This window comes from Balearica regulorum, chromosome Z (assembly GCF_011004875.1).
Source record: "Balearica regulorum gibbericeps isolate bBalReg1 chromosome Z, bBalReg1.pri, whole genome shotgun sequence".
NCBI lineage: Eukaryota > Metazoa > Chordata > Aves > Gruiformes > Gruidae > Balearica > Balearica regulorum.
The window spans coordinates 49,979,724-50,002,334 of record NC_046220.1 but is presented as its reverse complement, the minus strand read 5'-3'; the positions used below and the strand labels follow the sequence as shown (position 1 = coordinate 50,002,334).

Genomic DNA, 22,611 nt, shown 5'->3' with positions numbered 1-22,611 from the left:
AATAAATCCTGGCCTGTTTATCTGCCCTAGCAAAGTCTAAGCATAATGTAATTACGCAAAGTACAGCAGATACCCTTTACACGTGTGTGCTCCTGTGCCAGTGCCTTCCTTGAGGCATGGAGTCACTCAGATCAAGGGTTCCTTGTGCCAGGGATTTTCCATAAGAAATACTCTCTTGATCCCCTAACAGGCCTTTTGCCTGGTCTTGCAAGTGCAAAGGAGACAAAAATTCCACAGTTAATTTCCCAGACTGTGGAAGCCTGGGGCAAGTGCTCAGCTCACAGCCCCACACCCAGTAGGAGGGAGCTGCTGCCTTCCACAGAGCAGTGGAGCCAGTGTACAAGGTATAGCCACTTCCACCTCAAGATACCGGATGCTCACTGCAGCTACTTTTTCCAGGTTGTTTGCCAGAAAGAACAGTGTTTTAGCAGCAGTTTGAACAGTTCTGTAGGCATCTTTTTGATTTGGCCATATGGAAAGCATGCAGTTAATCATGGGAGAAATTGCAGCTGTGGTCACTCAGCATCTCAGGTGCAGTAAACAGCTCTGGCAGGGTGGGCACAAGGACATTTTCTCTCTCATCTTCTTTTAACTTCTGTGAGAGAAGAACTCCTATTACTTTGGTTAGAATGCCAGGTAGACAGGTTTTTCTGGCTTGTGTGGTCCTTCTGGAGGGTGGCTGGGTGGCAAGTCTTGTGGCTGAAGTCCCCTCTTTGTCTTTACATGGGATACAGTCACGATAATGAGAAGACAAGCTATCTACCACACCAGCTAACAGTGTTCATCCATCCTGACACTGAAGCAGACCCCATGGAAGAAGAAAATAGGTTGGCATTCATTCCCATTAAGTCCTTGGATATATTGCTAAGGCTGGCGTAGGGACCTGTGCTTTCATGAGGTACATGAAATGGGCAGATATCTGCTTAGAGCTGGAGGACAACTGTTGTCATGGGGAACCCTAGTGCTTCCAGGGAATTATGCTCCTCACAAGGATAAGGCTTCTTTTAGTCAGCCCTTTCTTCAGTATAGTACAGTTATGCTGGAAGAGTGGAAGTGCTTCGATCATACACTACTGTTTAAAATGATGTGCAACTCTTTGCCTAGGTACATTAAACATGGGTTTTGTGCATGGCAAACTGAACATGTCCAAATATTTTAATTATGATGTTTCCAAGATAATCACTCTGAGAAGTTCCAACAGCTAGTCAGGAATGTCTTGCATGTTAATGTTTTGTTTGACAGTAATTACCAATATTAATTCAACTGGCTGTGATTTTGTTCTGCCTTGCCTTCCTTCAAAAGCCAGAGATTTCCAAGTAGTTTCCCATCTGAGCTGTAATCCAGCTGTTACCTTGGATGGACTGCAACAAAGATACGCAACATTGTGCAAATGAAATCTTATAAACCATATATTTACATTGGTTGAAGTTTTGAAATATACGTTTCTTAAAAAGAGATGAGGTCACTGGCCTTGTCTCCTGCTGTTACACACCTAGATAAGTGCTGAAAGCAGTTTCTTCCTGGTTACTACAGACAGCATTTCAGTACTGTGTGAAGTATATATTTGACCTCAGTGACAAACATCAAAGGATGATCAAGTATTACTCAAAGACAGAGAATGTATGACTTGGCAAAAATTCATGTAGGGATGTGCTTGGACATATCTAAAAAGGGAGGGCAGAAAGACCATATAATAGGGAAAAATAGTGGGTTTCTGTCCCTAGTAGAATTTTCACAGTAGCAAAAGACAAGTAGACAAGTTTAGGCAATGGCCTCAGAGGAGCCTTGCATATTGTCACTGGCAGTTCATCATACCCCTAAACAGTGGGGATATGATAAGAACCAGATGATTTAAATTTCTTAACCAAACCCAGTGGTGCATATCATCTGGGAAATAACTATGGCTTAAAGTCCTTAGTGCCTTAGTCCAACAAGAGGTTAACTGCATTTTTCACTATCTGTATTGCTGTTTAATCTAGGGAACACAATAGGTGCTTTAAAAATATGACTTTAGCAGCATTTTACTGAATGAGGAGGAAGACAAACCCTTGGAAACTGAGGAGCAATTAAACAACATGATCTGCATTGATATGCATTCTTTTCTGTGTGACACTGACAAATAGTTGGATTCTGTAGGGATAGCTCAGTTCCAAACAAAATTTTAAATTCAATTCCAGTATGCGACTAAGATTTATTTTCATAAGGCTGAGCTCCTTTTATAGGTCTCAGGATATGAACAGAGGTCTTGCTACTTTTCACGTTTCTCCCTCTGTGCACCCACACACACATGTACACACATGCTCTTAGAAGAAACATGGTTCTCTCATCAGGGATGCAGCTCCTGGATGGCCAGGCAGCTGTTGTGATTTAAGGATGTGTGACACTTGTTGTGTTTTTTACATAATATTCCAGATAGTTTAAATGATTTATGTGTACTGGGTGTTAGTGGAGAGGGTAGGAAAGACCTGTTATTCATTTTATAATCCAAATATAGCATAAATGTCTGATAACTCTTTAATAAATTCAGAAATTACTGTTAAACACTGAAGCTGGATTTTTTAAAGAACAAAATTGGATACCTAGCTCTTTTAGTCTTACTTGATTATGTCAGATTATTTTTGTTTATACTGTAAGAAGTCCTTTGTCAGCACATAATTTAAAGCCTTTTTTTTTCTCTTTTTAAAGCACCTTAATCTGAGTACCCTATCCACTGACAGTGATTTCCCTTTATATACATGATCCTTATTGCTTTCTTATCTAAAACCACAAGGCATTCCTTCTCTTTCTTATTAGAGAACACTTTGGAGGTCCTCATGCCCATTTCCTCTGGAGCTGCTGTGTTGGGTGGTAGAAGCAGGATCACTCTCAGGTTAAGTGTGTATTAGGGTGATGAGGAATAAAGAAAGAGCTGATTTTGATTAGAGCTGAGAGACTTATTTGTTTTATGTAGGTCATTGATAAGCAAATTTCTTGCAGGTGACATTTCTGTCATTGATGCTGTAGATGTCAGAACATTGTGAGTTTTGTGTGGAGAAAGCAGTGGGTGTTTCCTGGGAAGCTCAGGCTGAAGTCCTCCAAGAATGGACAGAAGGAGGAATGAAGCTCTTCTGATACCAGCAGCAGGACGTAAAGAACTTTGATGACTGTCTATAGATTGCTTTGTTGGCATACACTGGCATTTTGAGAAGCACCAACCTGGGGTACTTCTGTCAGAGATAAAAGACTTTTTCTAAGACTGAAAGGAAGCTTTAAGTAGTGGCAGCTTTACTTCTACACCTTGGAGGCATGTACACTCCCCTCCCTCTGCTCTTTTTTCTTTTTTCTTTTTTCTTTTTTCTTTTTTCTTTTTTCTTTTTTCTTTTTTCTTTTTTCTTTTTTCTTTTTTCTTTTTTTTCTTTTTTCTTTTTTTCTTTTTTCTTTTTTCTTTTTGGAAGGAACTTTAGGATTTTAAAGGAGTAATGTTGGAGTTCTTGTATTGCAGTACACTACAATGTTCTTGACTGTTACCAAGATTATTTTAATTTAGATTCTTCAGCTTAGTTCACTTTGTTGAAAGTGGGTAGAAATTATTAATGAGTGGTCTAAGTTACTTTTGAAAAATCTGTGCTAAACAGTGAATTCTTAGCTAGTAATGTTATACATCCTTTAAAGCTGTAATAGACCTGCAATAGACAATCTTCTTCAGATTTAAAATGGCTTTTCAGCTATTGCTAGAATTTCAAGCTCAATCTTAACTGTGTAGTTCACAGGAGGGAAAACCACTCTACTTTCTTTAACATTAAACATGGATAGAGTTGAAATGAATTATGTTTATTCCACTTGTTAAAAGAAAACTTGGAGCCTGTTCCAGCTTGAGATCACATGCTTTCTGGGAATATATAGGTCTTATAACAAATCTTGGAATGCAAATAACAGGCACATGGCTCTCCTCTGGGTGGGAGTACAATTTATTTCAGAAAAATTTGGACCATTAGAATGTCTAGCTGTGCTGATGCTTATAATTTGTGATGAGGTAAGAGTACTTGGTTCACATGACTTTACCTTGCAACCTTTTTTATGTCTTTGGGCTTTCAACCAGTGGTGAATGATCAAGACAAGCACCCATTTGCATTTTGAAGATACTTGTTTCCTTGTAAACTAAAAGCACAGACAGACATTTTCTTTTTAGCAGACTAAAAGTGCACACATACATTTTCATTTTATAAAAAATACCCTTCAGAAAGCAGTCAGCTGAAATAACTTCAGTAAATTGGTGTGTCACTCCTCTTATCTCATGTGTAAATGTTAGTGAGATTGTATCTAGAGGATGGATCACATCTGGCCATAGACAAAATTCAATCACTTATGTTACTTGAATTTTTACGTTTACCCTTGCAATTATGGTGTTGAATTAAATTATTTTGCTTTTTAATAAATGTAAGATAAACTGACAGTATCAAATAATTGTCATACACTTATTAGGTAAATCCAGTATCATATCTCACAGGCTACACTAATTTACCTTTTCTTTTCCCATCAGTAGATCCAAAACAAAATTACAACATACTAAATGTTACACCAACAAAAAACTGATTCAATTACCCATCTAAACTATCGTCCAAAAGCTGTTCTGCAGAAGGAACATGTGTTTAAAATGACATTATAAACTGTGTACCATGAAGCAAATCCAAAATGGAGATTGGCCACACCATAGAATAACAATTTTATTTGGCATAGCTGGCAACCTCCACTTAGCAAAAGTGGTAAGATAGGATAGGAGGATCAGAATGGAGGTGCTTGAGCAGAGCTGTTTGAAGAAAGCTTGCTTTCTGCCTGCTTGGTTTATCTTCCTTCTCATTCACAAGATTTATTTGATTAATTAAAAAAAGTCTTTACAAATTGTGTTGGGTCCCCTTTTCATCTTATCTTTTGATGTTCTGCTCCTGAGCTCCTTTAATTTGATGGAGTTTTCATTTGACCTCAACATTCATTGGACCAGATCCTAAAGGTCTTTCAAAAACTGTTCTTACAAAGAACACTTCTTGTGTCAGAAGGCCAAATAGACTCATCTCTATTTAAGTGGTATTTGTGTATTTGCCTTTTAAAATACTCTGTTTTAAAAAAAGGAGCACTCATGCCCTTGAAGGGTCCGTGAGCAGCAGCATGAGGAATGCAGCAGGAGACCATTGTGAAATGCCGGGGAGCTGCGGCTGCATGGACAGTCTGGTGTGTTGCTGTGTGCTGGTCCTGCACCTGACCTTTGCCACTCACTGAGCTCTTCCTTTCAAAAGAAATAACCATATTTGGTGTGTTTGCAGAGAGGAAAATCCTTTCTTTTTTTTAACCCATTGTGCCTAAACAGACTGACTAATTTTTCAGTATCAGATTTGGACTGTACCTTGATAAATGCAATAATAAGAAGAGAGGGAAAGAAGAGAAAATGGTTAGACAGGTGTCCTGCAAATCTTTTTTTTTTTTTTTTTCCTTTAAACAATATGTTCATAGAAGTTTGCTAATTTGGCTTCCAGTCTGAGCTCACTTAAGGAGGTTTAACAACACAATCAACTTTCATTTAGTTACCACTAATTTATTGTGCCAGTGTATCTCAGAGTAGTATCAGGCTTTTGGAAGAAATATAGCAATACAATTACTGTGTCAATGTGAGTAAGCTAAGTACTGATCCATGAGCTAATGACTCACTTCTGGGCAGGAAGACTCCCGTGGGAACAGCATTGGCAATGTTTTGATCCTTCAGATGCATGGAGCTAATGACTGTCAGAGGGTACAAATGTGTACAACACTGAGATTACGGGCTTTCTGTTTTCAGGAGAACAGAGTTCAGTGTGAGACTTTGGCCTTATTACTGAGCTGAGTATAGAGACAGCTAATAAAAGACATGGGCTTTCACTTCAGCTAATCTTGCCTGGCTGTTTATTCAGCTTCATAGATGACACTAGTGGGTGAACTGCAATCCCCTTGCAGAATTTTATAAGACTAAATGGTTTCCATATTGGAAAATTCTATCATTATTAATGGTTAGCATATATAATACATTCCTGGCTCCTTAAAGTATACTGAATAGTTAATCTCTTACGTTGATAAATCCCAATTAACACACAATTCATATCCTAACATGCCAGACTTAGTCCTTTACTCTACAGACACAGACCTTTCAGTTTAGGATCTTGGTTATGTGTGACAAATTCAGTATCTCCCTTAAACAGATGTATTTGAAACTGCTCACAGCCCTAAACCATCGCCAACATTTTCTTTTTTGCCTGTGAATAGCAATATTCAAGACTGGTGTACTTCACCAGGTTTCAGACTTCATGACAGAACTTTTACACAGCTTCACTGAAGATAAAACTAGTGTTGAGCTATCTCTGTGTCTCAAATAATCCCTCAGTGCTGAAAGCTAAAGTTGATTCCTCTAACATGGGCTAGCAGTGATGTTTGCTGAGTTTCTCTGTTGAAAGTGTACCACCACCGTCTCCTTCATATAGTTGTCTTGCCCTCTGATTTGTTTCAAATACAGTTAGAAATGCTATTCACCAGGTCCTGGCCCACAGCACAAGCCAAGCTTTGAAGGAGGACACTGCCTGGTCTCCACCAGACACAGGCATTTTCCATGTACCTTTGTATGCTTCTGTAGGTTATCTGTCTAAATGGTTAAATTATTTGTGTCCATACAGATCTATGTTTCTAAAGTAGATTTGCATGAATGACAATCAAATGCTGGATACGTGCCTTACTGCATTATTTGAGCCAGGTATTGCTGTACATTTATTAGTTAATCCTAGAAGAGCTGAGCATTTCTGAGTCCATCAGTGCTGCTTCTCTACAAAGTTGTTTGCATACAACCACTGGCGTTAACAATAGCATTGCCTGTGTCTGTGCCTGGCATTGGAGAACTCTAGCTCTTCAGGTAGTATGCACTTTCTTTTTTAAGTTAGCGAATAATAGGGATAAAATAGTTAGGGAATCTTTGTCCAGAAAGTTTTATAGGAGATCTTTGGACAGAGAAAAAGTAACAATACTTCTAGTTCCTTGTGATGAGTGCATGAAAGTCAGTATGTTGAATGTCTTTGTATCATGTTGATTCACTCTGTTGTGATTCTTTTTTTCCTCAAGAGCATCTTGGAAAGCACTTTTTTAATATGCCTTTTCATAGTTTCTAACACAGCAACAAGACTTCAAAGCACAATTTCTAATGTCTACAATACTCCCATCTCTTCCTTTTAATCAGGAAAATTCCCTTGCCTCACTGTTGTCCAGAGTGCTCTTTTCTAATAGTCATCACCAGCTCAAACTAAGACAGAGTATGATACTCAAAGGATGAAAGCAAGTTCATACAGCAACTGCCACTACAAGAACTGGCTGCCAAACAGTAGGAATGCCAGAGAATAAGAGATTTATTCAGTGCTTTCAATGACCAAGATGATATTCAGGAAAAAGAAAAGTTAAGCTAGCAACAATATTTTTTGTCCTTTAAATGATTTTTCCTGATTTTTTTTTTTTCCCCTGTTTCCTCTCCTCAGAGTTCCAGAACCGCTCGCTCGGAGGAAGACCGAGACTCGCTGTGGGATGCCTGGGGCTCGTGGAGCGAATGTTCACGCACTTGTGGAGGAGGGGCATCGTATTCACTGAGACGCTGCCTGAGCAGCAGGTAAGTGGGTGAATGCTTTTTACTTTACCGATGGGAGAATTCAACTTACTCCTATGTGTCAGACCATAAGAAGTAATCAGTAGAGGTCTTAAACTACACTTAAATTTCCAACTCAGTGTCAAAAAAAATGGTGGTGTGGTTTTTAATTCAGGCAAGCAGCCAACATGTTTGATAAGGCAACACCCTTTTAAAATATAGTGAGAACCTGTGAAGATACAAAAGTTGCCTGGATAGCTTGCAAGGCTGCCAGCTACTGGAAAGTGAAACCTCCCTACACTTTCACCATTAAAGCGTTCAGACTTTTCACACACTTGTACCAGACTACAGCTAATTCACTAGGTTTAGCACCCCACAGTCTCAGCCACTCTGAGACTATAAAAGCGTCATATTGACTTAACATGGCATCCTGAGCTATAGAAGAAAGAATGATAATTCTTCTGAGGGAAGTCTTCCATACCAGCAAACCCTTCTCAACAGGCAGAAGTAGAATGGCTCAAATCAAAGATGTAGTCTGGGTACCCAGTCAGGCATCTGAGATTTTATTCCTCCTCAGTTATTAGCTTGCAATGGAACATGGACAAATTACTTGACATTATTTCCGCTGTATAGTATATCTAAGTTTTACCTGCAAAATATTTCTAGCAAATATTATTTCTGTCTACTTTAGGACAAAGTTTACCTGCAATATATGTGGTATGTGTGATAAATATTAAAAGATTTCTAATAAAGGATATGAAGGAAAACTCCAGACCCAAATTTTGTGCCTTACTGCCATCTCTGATACCTTATATATTATAGTATAAAAATGTAATCCAATTTCCCATCCTGTATATGTGTCTTTTGTGTTTTCTTTCATGTGCTTATAAAACCGATGCTAATAAAACTGTGACAATACACTCCAAATTGCTTACTACATCTGACCTTTTAATACATCATGCTGTTTAGTGAGGACAAGAAACAGCACAAGGCATTGGACCATAAGATCAGAATAGAATATTGTGTATTTTAGCTTTATCTGTGGACAGTTTGGTCTCCTACTTCCAGCAATTATTGAGTTGACACTGTGCAAAATCTGCTGGAAGGGGAAAAGATAGGCAAAGGTATCTACTGAAATCAGTGGAAAGATAGTACTTTTTTATTCCATTCTTATGGGGGAAAAAAAAGAAAATAGAATAATTTGGTTTTTAAACATGGAGCCAAATTGTCATCTCTTGCTAGTTCCATAGCAAATAGTGGTTCTGCAAACATCTGAAAATCAGAAATTGCAGAGACAGGAACTTATTTTCAATCACAGTGCATCCTTTTCAGACTTAGGAAAGTAAGTGATCTTCTATATGTTCCTTTAATGTAAACATGAGTACAAGCATATCAGGAGATCTGGGGAATCTGAATAATATATGGGCTTGCTCATTACACCTCTGCTCCCTCCCTGAGAACTGCCCCAGTAATTTTTATAGAGGAAAAGTCTTGGAGCTCCACCAGAGTAGTGGTAGTAGTGGTAGTCATAGTGCTCTGTAGTACATGAGTATAAACCACTCCTTCTGGGCAGGCTCTCCCCATCTGCTTCTCTTTGATTCTTCTGCTATTCAGGATGTCCCTGAAGCTACCCCAGTGGAACAGGGAATAAACTCATAAATTACACAGTGCTTGTTTTTCGTACAATACCTGACTACTGTCCCATCAGTACATAAGCAATGCTTCCTGCCTTAAGAAACCAATGGCAAACTTTGGCCCATTCGCATGTGGAATCCCTCCATTTCCAGGATAGGATGCAGGGGTTTAATTAAGTGCACAAGTTTTGCTAGCCAGTAGCAATAAATCATAAATAGTAAAATTTGACCTGGAATTAGCACAGTATCAAATGTGTGATTGTTTTTCCTTTTTCCTGGTGTATGTGCAACTGCTAATGAAATAAAGGGTTTAAATGATTACTTTTTGTGCTGAACAAGCATTTTAAGTCACTAAGGAAAAGACAGAGAGGGAGCAGGGGAAAGAAACTCATCCAGACTTTGAAGGTTTGGAAATAAGCCTGTATGCATGAGTATTTCAAACCTGGCAAGGCTAGAACAAAATGTCCACCTCTCTGAGTCAACTTCTCGGTTGGTACAGTTTATCTCATGTAATTACTGTGTATAATTTCATGGCAGCATGAAGGAAGATACCAGATACTTCTGGCAAATGAAAACTGGCAACCCATTTAGATGTTTTGGAACAAATTAATCCTAAATATTTCTCATCCTGAGAGGAATGTTCAAAATGCCTTAAGTCTTCTAGGTCTGTAGAGCATTTCGATTTCAGAGCATTACATGAACAGAGAGAGACCAGTGCATCCGCTTTGAAGAAATGCAAAGACTAATTGCCCACTCCTAAGCACCGTTAATATATGTAGCTAAATAAAGGAAACCAGTTTTCTTTCCAGCTTTTGTTTGCCAAAGTTATGTTAGTGCTTGTGTTGTTTGTTTTGGGAACATGTTTTGTGTTAGGCCTTCACAGCTGTGATGAAAGAATGGAAAGTGTTAGTGAGAAATTCTGTTTTCTAGTGTTTTAGATGGCAAGCATTTCAGGGTAGGGGATGTTTAACAGTACATTTCATTAGAACAACTGGTCCTGATTATGCTAAGGACATTTAGTATGTTAGTGATACAAACAAATATGCCAGTCACGAAGCAGACAGGAGTTGTCAGCCCAAGTGAACCATGCGTTCTGGTATCCCACGCGGACAGAAAGCAGCGCTGGGTCACTCTGGTGGCAGAATAAGCCCAGGAAAATAACATTTTGATAATTAGTAGTTAAAGACTACGATAAACCTCAAAGCATGACACTTTTCATGCTCTTTGTTAGCATTAACTCTTTATGACTTGAGATATTCTTGTTTACACAAAAGAACAGACCACCTTTAAATGTTACGGTTGTTTGCCTCAACTCTCTTGAAAGTGAACCTCCCAGCTTAATTATATACTGAGTGCAGAAGTATTTATTTTTACCATTCCAGAGTGTTTTGCCCTTCGGTTTCAGGTTTGGGTTTTTGGGGTTTTTTTTAATACAAAGCTCAGGAAAGAGAAACTCTTCATCATCTCCTCTCCATGGTGAACTGTCATGCAGCACTGCTGGTCAAAACCTGTAAAGAGGAGAATGACAGAGCACTGCTGGTTTTTTTGAGGGCCAAACTAGCAATGGTTGTTCTTCTACAGAGAACTGAATTTTATTAGTTGTTGGATGCTTTAGCTACAGGGATGCTGGAAATATGTAGGCAGAGCAGGTAGAGAGACACTGCAATATGGTCTTTGCCCTCTTCCTTGGAATCTGGCTCTTGTTTTGTTGCTGTCTGTCTACTGCACAGCACAGCTGGAGTTTGTCATCCAGCGTTGTGATTGATTGATAGCAGTCACATACTTTCAATCCAGGTATTAATAAGTGTGCATGTTGATTCAAGCAAACTCAGAGTTAATAAATGGCTGAATGTTCTTTAGATAACTGAAATTCATGTACATTTATTTAATTTCCTTGTATCTGAATACATTTACATATCATAAAAGAAATTATAAATTCTCTTATACCAAGTTGACCCATCCTAGTCCTAAAAATATTCTATGTTCTGGAACTGTACTTTACATATTGACAAGTAATTGTGATTTTTTTCCCATCGTCTTCCAAATTCATCATCACTTTCTAGTAAAGTACAGTTGTAGGTAGCAGAAGAGCAGGATGTGCTAGTGTTTTGGGAATTATTTTAGCGGATAAAGATAAGTAGTCTCTTTTTCAATCTGCTTAGAAACCCTACCCATTACTGTTGCTGTTCTTTGCAGCTGAATTTGGAAGCAAGAAACAGTTTGTGTGAGTGTATAGCAGAGTGCTAAGCTGGATATGGAGTCCCATGGATACTGGATCTGGGTTTAAGGGATCAAAATTTGAGATCATCACTCTTACCTCTGGGAAATTATGTGTAAACTGCTGAATAGAGTGGAGGTTTTCCACCATTAGATGAGGTTTGTATGTTTAGTAGCAGAATAAAGTCAACATTAACATCTTCCTGACAAGTTTCCCTCACTAATAAACGTGACAGAGAATTAAAAAAAGAAAAAGAAAAAAGAAGAAAAAGAAGAGGGAACACACATGAAAGAGTCACAATCCCAGCTTTGTTTAGACGCTTCAGACTGGCTCTGTTACTTGCTGGAATGAAGTTTTTTTCCCTTTTCAAATACCTCCTTTTCTTCCTTGAGGTGATGGCTGTCTTTTGGTAATGCAAGCACACCACCAGTATGAAATACCCTTTCCACCAGCTCTGCTTGCGAAATTAGCTGAAGTAATTGATTCACTAGTTTGGTTGTTCAGCCCACTGCCACTGCATTCTGCAGGATGAAAAAGTAGATCTGCATAAATGACTCAGTTTTATTGCAGTTTGACTCAGTTGACCTGTAAAATAGCCACTGAGATATAACTTTGGAGGTTAGGCTTAAATGAACTAGCTAAATTAGCTAAAATTAGGTCAATTTTATGCTGTATGATATTTTTCATAAGAGAGAGGAAGCCAAAAATAAATTTGATTTATTTCATTAAGGAGTAATATCTTCTCATTTTGATTACATAGATTATCAGTTCACATATCAAGCATCAAATATTTTGGTGCCTGTCAGATGGTGATGGAATAGATGCATGTTATTCATGTTAGTTTAAACTTAAATAATAGAATAAGAAGCCATTAAAACAACATTGACTAGCACTGAAAAGGCAATACATCAAATATTATGTATTTAAAAAATACTGTTTAAAGTTAAAGCTGTATATACCTTTGATACCAAAACATTGTCTACTGTTGTGTTGTTGCTTCACAACTAAATTTAGAATTTAGTCCAAGCATGTGGCTGTGACCCCTAGTTTCAGTCTACAGTCACAGAATCATCTGTCTCAGGGGCTTAGATGGCAAGAGAATCCAAAGTTTTTCACATCTAACATTGATAAAAGGTCCTTTAAACTTTCTGAGTTAAAATTACAGTGGAACAGTTATTCTAGGTTTTGGGTTGCTTCTTTATCAGATAGAAGCTAACATAAATTACTGAAACTATTGTGCAATGATATAAATGCAGTCTGCTCTAATCCTGGCGCTACTAAATAAGGCAAACTTTATGAAATGTTCCTATGCTGTCAGAATGATCATTTTAAATACTGTGGGTTTTTATGACTTCTAGAATAAGCCCTTTGCTATCTTAAGGTAGAATAAAGAGAAAAACATTTTTGCACAAATGCTATCATAATTGCTGAATACATCCACAAAAGTAAATAGTTTTCTGATGAGGTATACCATGTCACTCCATGGGAGTACAGTCAATGTCATAAAATTCTTAGGTCATCTGTGCTACCAAATGATTTTGGAGGATGGTTCTCATTACCCTGATCAAAACTATAGCCCATGTAATCCATTGCTAGAGTTGCCACAGGGATGTTATATGTTGGTGTTGTGAGTGAGAAACTGATCTGGGTTAGAATGAACGGTAGTCAGCATTGTATGTACACATGAGTGATGGGTATGGTTGCCATTAATCTGTCTCTCTGTTGAGAAGTAGGTTACCTAACAAAAATGTCAGTGAAGCCTTCACTTGGATGATATACTGTTCTTAAGTCCGGGTTCACTGGAAGAGCTCTTGTATATTTGTAATTCTTTCAATAAATCTATTCAGAGATTTAAATGAAAAAGAAATAAATCAGCCAGGCCTTTGCATGATGTGGAGCTTTTGTAAGCCTTACTACCTATAAAAAGGAAGTTAAGATGTGATTCTCTAAAGCCCCAAGCAATAGATTGCACAGGAGAAAGCATGAGCATTTCAGTGGAGCTGGGCTAACACACATGTTTCAAACCCAAGTTCAAACTTCCTCAAAGCATGAAGAACTTGGGTCCCTGTTCAGCACATTTGTTTTGTAAAGACCAGCTGCAAAACTTGGATGCAGATCTGAGCTCAGGCATGTTCAGATTTGAGGTATTAGTATTTTGGGGCCTGCAATGTGTTCTAGATGCTATCTTTGTGATACAGCAGGCCAGGTGAGATTTAGTATTGTATTCTCTTTTCACTTGGACTGTGAAGAGACCTCTTGCCATTGTTTAGCTAAAAGGCACTTATTCTTGCTTGTTTTCTGCCTTTCTTGGCTAGCAAGCAACTCAAAAACATTTACAAGTGTAATTGCTTTCTGTATATCTGCAATATGTGTTGTATAGGCAAATCTAATGCTAAACACACTTTTTAAGATTCTTAAGAAAAAAAATACTGCAGTGACAAACAAACATGAGAGACTAAATGCATGAAAACAAACAGTAATCTGAAAGCATTCTGACAAATTTTTGTCTTTATTTTCCTTTATTTTTCTCAAATTTGATTTCTGTTATTTTAATTGGACTAGTCAGTCATATTTTACTGACAGTTTAGGCAGTGGCTCAGAATAATGCAAAGAAGAATTTGAAAGTAAAATCTGGAATAAACTCTATTCTGTACAGCAATTTGTACAGCAAAAGTCCAAGGTCTGCCTTTCTTTTGAGTAACCATAATGTCAACCTTAGACTCCAAGGGTAGCAGAAGCTACACAGGCTAAGAGCTTTGTATAGGTTGGAGCATTGCTGGACCTGCAGCTGATCATTGTTTGTATAACATCCCAAGAAAATTCCCAAACCTGACCTGTTCTCTTCATCTAACTTCCAGAATTTAAAATGAAATTATGACACAAGCATAGTCATACCTTTAGAAGGAAAGGCTTATGTCTGCAAGACCAATAGATATATTAGCTTTGTCTGGGCTCTATGCTATTTTGGCTAGACTGCTAGATATAGCCAATGATGTGATATATCGGTAGCTGGGCTAGCTACTTTTAGGTTACTTTGGTTATTTCTTGCAGTACACCTTACTGTATAAACAAAGCTTTAGAAGAGACTGGATGGCATTCTGTAGCAAGCATTCAACACAGCTTCAACAAACATCAGGTAGCCAGAAACAAGTAGTTGTTTTGTACCGATATCACCATGAAAGGGACTTCATCTTTGAGAAACACTATTTACTTGTCCTTCAAATTCCTAAACAGTTGATCAGGTTTTGGTTCAGGCTAAGTGTTAAATAAAGGCATTTTTTCCTTTTTTATTTTTTCTAACACCATCTCTTTGATGTAATATATAGTCCCGTTCCATATGTGTATAGGCATATTCCATTCTTTTGATTCCAGTGAATTTACTGTAGATATACAGCAGAGTTTCACAGAGTAAAGCCCAGTATGATGACTTTTTTGTTTGTTCCATAGTCATCTCCTTCATATAGAAGAGGGTTAATGTTTATTTAATCATAGAATTATGGAGTAGTTTGTGTTGGAAAGGACCTTTAAAGATCATCTAGTCCAACCCGCCTGCCATAGGCAGGGATATCTTTCACTAGATCAGGTTTCTCAAAGCCCCGTCCAACCTGACCTTGAACACTTCTGATGATGGGGCATCTACAACTTCTTTGGACAACCTGTTCCACTGTCTCACCACCTCCATGGTAAAAAATTTCTTCCTTATGTCCAATCTATATCTGTCCTCTTTCAGTTTAAAATCATTGCTCCTTGTCCTGTCACTACAAGCCTTGGTAAAAAGTCTTTCTCCATCTTTCATATAAGCCTGTTTTTTATATTAAAAGGCTACAGTCTGGTCCCCTGGAGCCTTTTTTTCTCCAGGATGAACACAGAATTATAGAATCACAGAATACTTCAAGTTGGAAAGGCTTACTGAGTCCAACTCCCTGCTACTCACAGGTCTACCTAAAACTAAACGATATGACTAAGAGCATCATCCAGATGCTCCTTGAACTCTGACAGGCTTGGTGCTGTGCCCACTTCCCTGCGGAGCTTGTTCTAGTGACCAACCACCCTCTCAGTGAAGAACCTTTCCCCAATGTCCAATGTGAAGTTCCCCTGACACAGCTTCATTCTGTTTCCTGGTGTCCTGTCACTGGTCACTAGAGAGAGGAGATCAGCGGCTCCCACTCTGCTGCCCCCCTTAAGGAAGTTGTAGATGGTGATGAGGTCACCCCTCAGCCTTCTCTTCTCCAAGCTGAACAAACCAAGTGACCTTAGCCACTCCTCATAAGTCTTGCCCTCGAGGCCTGTCACCATCTTGGTCACTCTCCTCTGCCACAGTCTAATAGTTTGATGTCCTTCTTATACTGAGGTGCCCAGAACTGCGCACAGTACTCGAAGTGGGGCCGCACCAGTGCGGTGTAGAGTGGGACAATCACTTCCCTCAACCAGCTGGCAATGCTGTGCTGGATGCACCCCAGGACACGGTTGGCCCTTTTGGCTGCCAGGGCACACTGTTGACTTATATTCAGCTTGCCACCAACTGAAATCCCCAGATTCTTTCGGTGGGGCTGCTCTCCAGCCTCTCACCCCCCAGTTTTTATGTATAACCAGGATTACCCCGTCCCAGGTGCAGAATCTGGCACTTGCTTTTTTTAAATTTCATATGGTTGGCGATTGCCCATCTCTCTAGTCTATCCAGACCTCTCTGTAAGGCCTCTCTAACCTTGAGGGACTCCACAACTTGTCCTAGTTTAGTATCATTGGCAAACTTACTTAATGTACATTTGATTCCTGTGTCCAGATCATTTAGAAAAACATTGAAGAGCACTGGCCCTAAAATTGAGCCCTGGGGAACCCCACTAGTGACGGGCCACCAGCCTGATGTGACCCCATTTACTGTAACTCTTTGAGCCCGGCCCATTAGCTAATTGTTCACCCAACATATTATGGACTTGTCTAGCCGTATGCTATCCAGAAGGATACTGTGCGTATCAAAAGCTTTGCTAAAATAATAAAAAATAATTAAAAAATGTATCTACTGGCTTCCCTTGGTCAACTAGATTGGTGACTTTGTCATAAAAGGAAATTTAGTTAAACCCGAACTCTCTTAGCCTTTCTTCATAGGAGAGGTGTTCCAGCCCTGTGATCACTTTTGTGGCCCTCCTTCCGACTTACTCCAACAGGTCAATGTCTGTCTTGTCCTGGAGATCCCAGAGCTGGATGAAGATCCCAGAGCAGAACAGAGAGGGAGAATCATCTCCCTCGCCCTGCTGGCCATGCTTCTTTTGATGCAGCCCAGGACATAATTGGCTGGAAGTGCACATTGCTGGCTCATAGTTAACTTTTCATCCACCAGTATCCCCAAGTCCCTCTCTGCAGGGCTGCTCTCAGTCAATTCATCACTCAGTCTGTGTTGATATTGGGCACTGCCCCAACCCATGTGTAGGACCTTCCACTTGGTCTTATTGAACTTCAGGAGGTTCACATGGGACCATTCATGCTAAGTATGATACATTATTTACATGAGAATAATTGATTCCCTAATAACAAGATTGTAGAAAACATTATTTATGCGAAGTAGGCCTTTGATGGCCACAGATCAGTACCCATGTTTTTATTTGCCTAGCTAGCTTCCTGCATGTAGTGACTCAAGTTGGTATTTTGCCTCCTGGTTGTTTATTTTTTTTACTCCTGCAGAAAAAATATTCATAAGATCTGTAACTAAATTTGCCAGGAAAAGCTGGCTTGTCTATCCATGCCCACTTTTCTTCTCTCAAAATTAACTATTCCGGTAACATTTCTCGTATTTCACTGTTTCAACAAAGTGCAGAAGTCTGCAGGAGACAGTCGCCTAAACATAAAGAATGAAAGATTTTTACAGTTGCAATGCCACGCTGTATGGCAAAACATACCACTGCATCTGCACAACCCATTGTGGCAGACAAGGTGCTTAGTAACAAAAGGATACAGAAAAAAATTTACACATCTTTTCAATTTATTGTCAGTTGAATGATTTGAAGTTGGGCAGATCCAACCAGGCAGTTTGAAAAAGTGAACTCATAAAGTCAATGTAGTCCCAGTGCATCTTCCTTTTTCATAACAATTTGGTGTCCATGGCTTTCCCTCACATTTCCTTTACGGGAAAAGGGATATGCTGAAGGAATAAAAGAGACTCCCTTTTCCCCAGAGAAGGACAAACACAGAAATTGTATTGGAGAGGGGGCCATAACACTGTGCAACATTTGGGAAAGAGGTAGGAGCAACAGGGTGAAGAGAGGTGCAAGATGGTGTTACTGTGTGTGTAGCACGGCCTCATGCGTGCTGGCACCAGCGGAAGGGAAGGCAGCCTGCCTAAGATCTTGTGAGAGGAGAAAGGTCCACAGCACACTTTTCTCACAGGTACAGTGCAGAAACCAGAATATGTTCCAGAAGAGTGGTTATCAAGGGGTGTGAAAATAAAGGAGAGCAAAGATTGTCCAACATTACATCAACTTTCAAACCCCTGTAGTGAACAGTTGCATCAAAATTCACATCCACAAAAATAACCCACCTCTGGCTCATAGTTGCTTGCTTATGTGGAGACTTGTTTCTTAAGAAAAGCATTTCAAACTTTGATGACTGCTGAGAGTGGCAGGAGTTGATGAGGTCCTTCTCTGCAAAGCTCTTTCATCGTCTTTGGTAATTACACATAAAGGCAACTTTGGCATGGGGTTGCTGTTCTTTCTGGCATGGATTATTGCAAGGCTTCTAACTCTAGCTGAGCACAAATACACATCGACTTCAGACCTTTCGGGGGGGCGACAGGGACGGGACTTGAACTAAGTCCCTCTACAAACTGGAGCCTGGAGAAATAAATACCAGGGTTTCGGGTTGTTTACATTGAGAGAAGTGAATATTTTAATATATTAAAAGTTGTTAACCTCTTTCAGAAACTTTACTGGAAACAAGTGACTAGGTTTGAAGAATGAAACATGATTCCCAATAGCTTGCTTTTCTTTCATATTCACATGATCGTAATTGCCTGTCAAGCCAAACCCTCAGCTACCTTTTTCCTCTGCAAAATCCCCTGCAGTGTATAGATGACAGAGAAGACTTTAGAAGTACCTCTTACTGCTCACACTCTTTGTTTGCTCTCCAAGACGAACTTGCCGTGTTGGGTGACTTCTAAGTGGCTGTGTGTACTCCTTGCTGATGTGAGTTCTCATTTATACCCTGCAAATGTCAGAGGATGTGTGGTGCCTCTATCTTATAACAAGGTCTCACTAATTGCATGTTAAGTGTTCTGTGCTGTGGCACTCTGCAAAGAATCTACACTGAGATATGGGACCTGTACCATTAATTTGAACCCTGTCTGGAAGTGAAAAACCTAGCCTGGCCTGGTCTCATGCAAGATGCTGTCTATTTCACTCTAGCAGGATTAAGTACACCAGATGGTTTCAGCTTCTCTATTTTAAGCATAGACAGGGTGAGAAACAGAATTTACTTTTAAAAATAAAAATTTATGCTTCTAAAAAGCTGCTTTTTTTTTTTTTTTTAGTCTTTTTAACCATCTATTTTTTTCCTACAAATCCTATGATTTTGAATCCATAAGTAGATACTTGAGTTTAAGAGAATCTGGATCTGAAACACAAACTACTCTGCAAATCTATTGTGAAAATATATCAGCTCAGGCTGAAAGCAGTTTGCCTGCTTTTGCTTGATGGATGATAACTGGGAAACTAATGAGCTTAAACAATAAAACCCCAAAGTTAGGTCTTGGAAAGGGGACAGGGGGAGTTTTGCAAGAGTGGTTCCTAGCATTCATGAATCATCACGGCACTAGCTGCATCCAGATTTGCACATTTTTCTGAACAATGCTGGCCATTAGCCAAAGGAGGGAAATTGGAAGAAAAATCTGAATAGTTCTGTGGCATATGTCTAATGAAAGTACCTACTATTTTTCCTAACACAAGTAAGTGTTTTTTCATTTGAAAACAATGATATGAAGAAACTGTGAAAAGAAGAAGAAGAAACTGTGAGGCAGCTGATCGAAGTTTAAATTTTCCTGGCAGTTCAATATTTCTGAGGTTAATAAAATATGGTAATTGAAACTGTTGTAACAGCAGGTCTGTGTAAATCAAAGAGATGTCTGATTGGTTGTATGGCATTTCTGAGAGACAGATGGGGCAGGTTGCAGAACAAGCTATTTATTCAGTGTGGTGTACAAGGCCTGCACTAGGACTGCCTGCATGCTGTATAATATGTTTTTTTTCTTTGCTACCTATCAGTGTTAATCAAGAGTACCTCTACTGAATGTAGTGGAGTGTAAAAGGTTTTGGCATGCACCACAGTATCCCTACCAGCTTGTCTATATTTCTCAGGAATAACTGGGGTAGTAGGGGGTTGCCTTTTTTTTTGTTTATTTTGGTGGGTTTGTTTGGGGGTTTTTTGTATGATTTGGTTTGGTTTTAATTCGTAGCCTATTGTGAATATAATTTTTATTATTGTACTGCTAAAACTGTTTTTTCTAGTGGTAGATACTCTGTGCACACTTTTCACTTCTATGCATGTTTGCAATGATCATAATTTACTTGAATTAATTATATAATATTACAAAAGCATGGGATTAGTGGTATTTCCATTATGCTTTTAATAGCATTCTTTATATGCCAAATGCTACACATCAGAATATGTTATCATTCTGCTTACATTTCTAATGAAAAAGTGACAGGGTTTATTTACTTCTTTATATTTTGTAATCATTTACATCACTGTGAGAAGTTTGCAAAACTGCATTTTGCCCTGATTTTGTACTCAGATAGGTGTAAATGACTCCTGGTGGAATTTCACAATTAAATCTTGTGGAGGAAGGTGGGAGGAAGGCTGACTTCAATAATTTAAAGGAAATTTGCTCAGTTTATTTTAGAGTTAACTCAGTACGGAAAAAGTTTTTCTGTTTTTTAAAAATAAGGAAAAAAGAACGACACAAATGCATGCAGATGCTGTCCTTTCTCTTGGATAGTTCAAAATGGTTTGGATTCCAAACTTCAGTCTTGGCAGGCATTTAGTCCTCAAGGAATGTGTGCTTGTTAAATCCTGGCCAAAAAAGTAAGAAAGGAAAAAAAGAAAAGTTGTGAAATTAAGAAATTAAAAATGTAAGGAATTCTATTCTGTTGAAGGATAATCTTTAAAAGCCAAATCCTGCGTTCTGATTTGTACTGAGGACCTCCACAGAGTATGCTGTCTGAACTCATAAACTACATGAATCTTCACCTAAAGTCAAATACTCAGAGTACACATTGCTGAGCGCTAAAAAAGATATCTGGGTGTTGAACTTTCTTCTGGGAGCCTGGCCAGCGTGAGGGCTGGTATGGGTCTGGTGTGGGGGAAAAGGAGGAGAGCCATGGAGAGCACACTCCAGGGCACGTGCTGTCCTTGACCTCCGCTGGGCCCAGCTGCTCTTGGGATGCTGTTCTGCAGCAGGGATCTGGGAGCAGCCAGGGGCTGGTGGATGGGGGACCGTTCAGTTTTCTGCTGTTCCTCTCCCCTCATATCAAATTGGGGAAAAGCCCTGTCCTGCTTGCCTATCATTTCATGCCACTGCAGGCAGGTTTCCTTCCTCCCAGCGCACAGGCTGTTGCCCAGCAGACAAAGCCTGGCTACTCAGGTGTGCCAGTGCCAAGGTGTGTGCCAGGGTAGACGCAGAGCCGTGCCCTTGTGAAATCCTTGTGGACAGCTGGAGACACAGGGCATTATTAATGTGATTCAGATGTTCATTTCCAGCTAAGTTCTGTACTCTAACCGCTGCCAACCTAATTCATAAACTGGTGCCACCTTCTAGAAACTCACTTTAGAGCAAAGGTAGGAAACAGAGGAATTGTAGGATTCAGACCTCAATACCCATATATGGACAGAGAGTCCTTTACTTTGGGGAAGAGGGTTGGTGGGGGATTAGGTGATTAGAGATCTTTGTAGGAAAGATGCTGACACAGTAAAGATGACGTGTTTGCTTTTTATATTCAGCTATTAATGGTTTGGGGTTTGTTTTTAATTTTTGGACACAGGACCTGTGAAGGGCGAAACATCCGGTACAGGACGTGCAGCAATGTGGTAAGTGAAGTATAGCTTTGATATGATACGAATCATCACATACAACAGTCACGTCCATATTACATTGTCCTGGTTCTGGCAAGGATAGAGTTAATTTCCCAAGGAGCCAGGACAGGTGAGCCAACCTGGCCGGGGGCTATTCCATACCATGTGACGTCATGCTTACCATAAAAGGGGGCTAGTCGGGCAGAGGCGGGTTCGGCGTGTCGGCGTGACTCCGGGACGGGTCGAGCGTCTGGTCGGTCGGTCGTCGGATCGGTAAATCGTTCTCTGTTATCACCCATTGTGAATATCTTTTACCAGCACTGTTGTTGATTGTTTCCCTCTCCCTTGCTGTCCCAGTAACCTGCCCTTATCCCAACCCTCGAGGCTTTGCCCTTGTTTTTCCATTCTCCTCCCCATCCCGCCGGGGGAGGGGTGAGCAAGCGGCGCGTGGCACTCAGCTACCGGCTGGGGCTAAACCACGTCAGTCCTTTTTGGCGCCCAACGTGGGGCTCGAGGGGTTGTGATAAAGACAAGTCTGACCCAAGTGTGTTAAAACAAAGTTGTTATAAGCATTTATAATGTTATTGAAACAGTCACTGGTCATAATGATGTTCTGTTTGGTCACATGGCTCTGTTTTGTAAACCCGTGTTTACTCTATGCAATCCCTGCGGTGCTGTTTATCACCTCTGGGAGAGGGGTTCGTGTTCTCATGTTGTTGTATTGTGTGATAATGACTTATGACAAGATATCATTGACAGTCATGGGTCTGAGCTGGTATGTGTATGTAGCATTTTGGTCAGGCCCGTACCTGGGTCAATATCTTTCAGAATTGATTAATAATTGGACCCAATCTATGGGGAAGACGGGGGGGGAATACCTTCTCCCACTCTTTCACCTCCTCTTTTCCCTTTTGGTTGGTTACAACAATTTTTGAGTATTTTGAATACCCTTGGAATGTTCATGCCAGTATATTCCTATTGCTAGGTCTCCTGAATGCTTTCCCACTCCTGTTCAGGGTTAGCAAAAGTCTTTTCAAGAGTACCACCCAGGGATCTTCCCCAAGGCTGAATGGTCAGGGCTG

General features: G+C 39.7%; 2 protein-coding genes across 4 annotated transcripts in view; one reads left to right on the top strand and one right to left on the bottom strand.

Moving 5' to 3' along the window:
* The window catches only part of ADAMTSL1 (ADAMTS like 1), a 206,526-nt gene that overhangs the window by 11,475 nt on the left and 172,440 nt on the right, over nt 1-22,611 (top strand). For all 3 annotated transcript variants that reach the window (XM_075741113.1, XM_075741112.1, XM_075741114.1), the window contains exons 2-3: nt 7,518-7,645; nt 21,499-21,544. In XM_075741113.1, coding sequence (XP_075597228.1) covers nt 7,518-7,645; nt 21,499-21,544 — 174 coding nt within the window. The remainder of the gene's footprint in view (nt 1-7,517; nt 7,646-21,498; nt 21,545-22,611) is intronic.
* Nucleotides 1-22,611, bottom strand: part of SLC3A2 (solute carrier family 3 member 2) — a 311,934-nt gene that overhangs the window by 280,586 nt on the left and 8,737 nt on the right. The window lies entirely within an intron of this gene.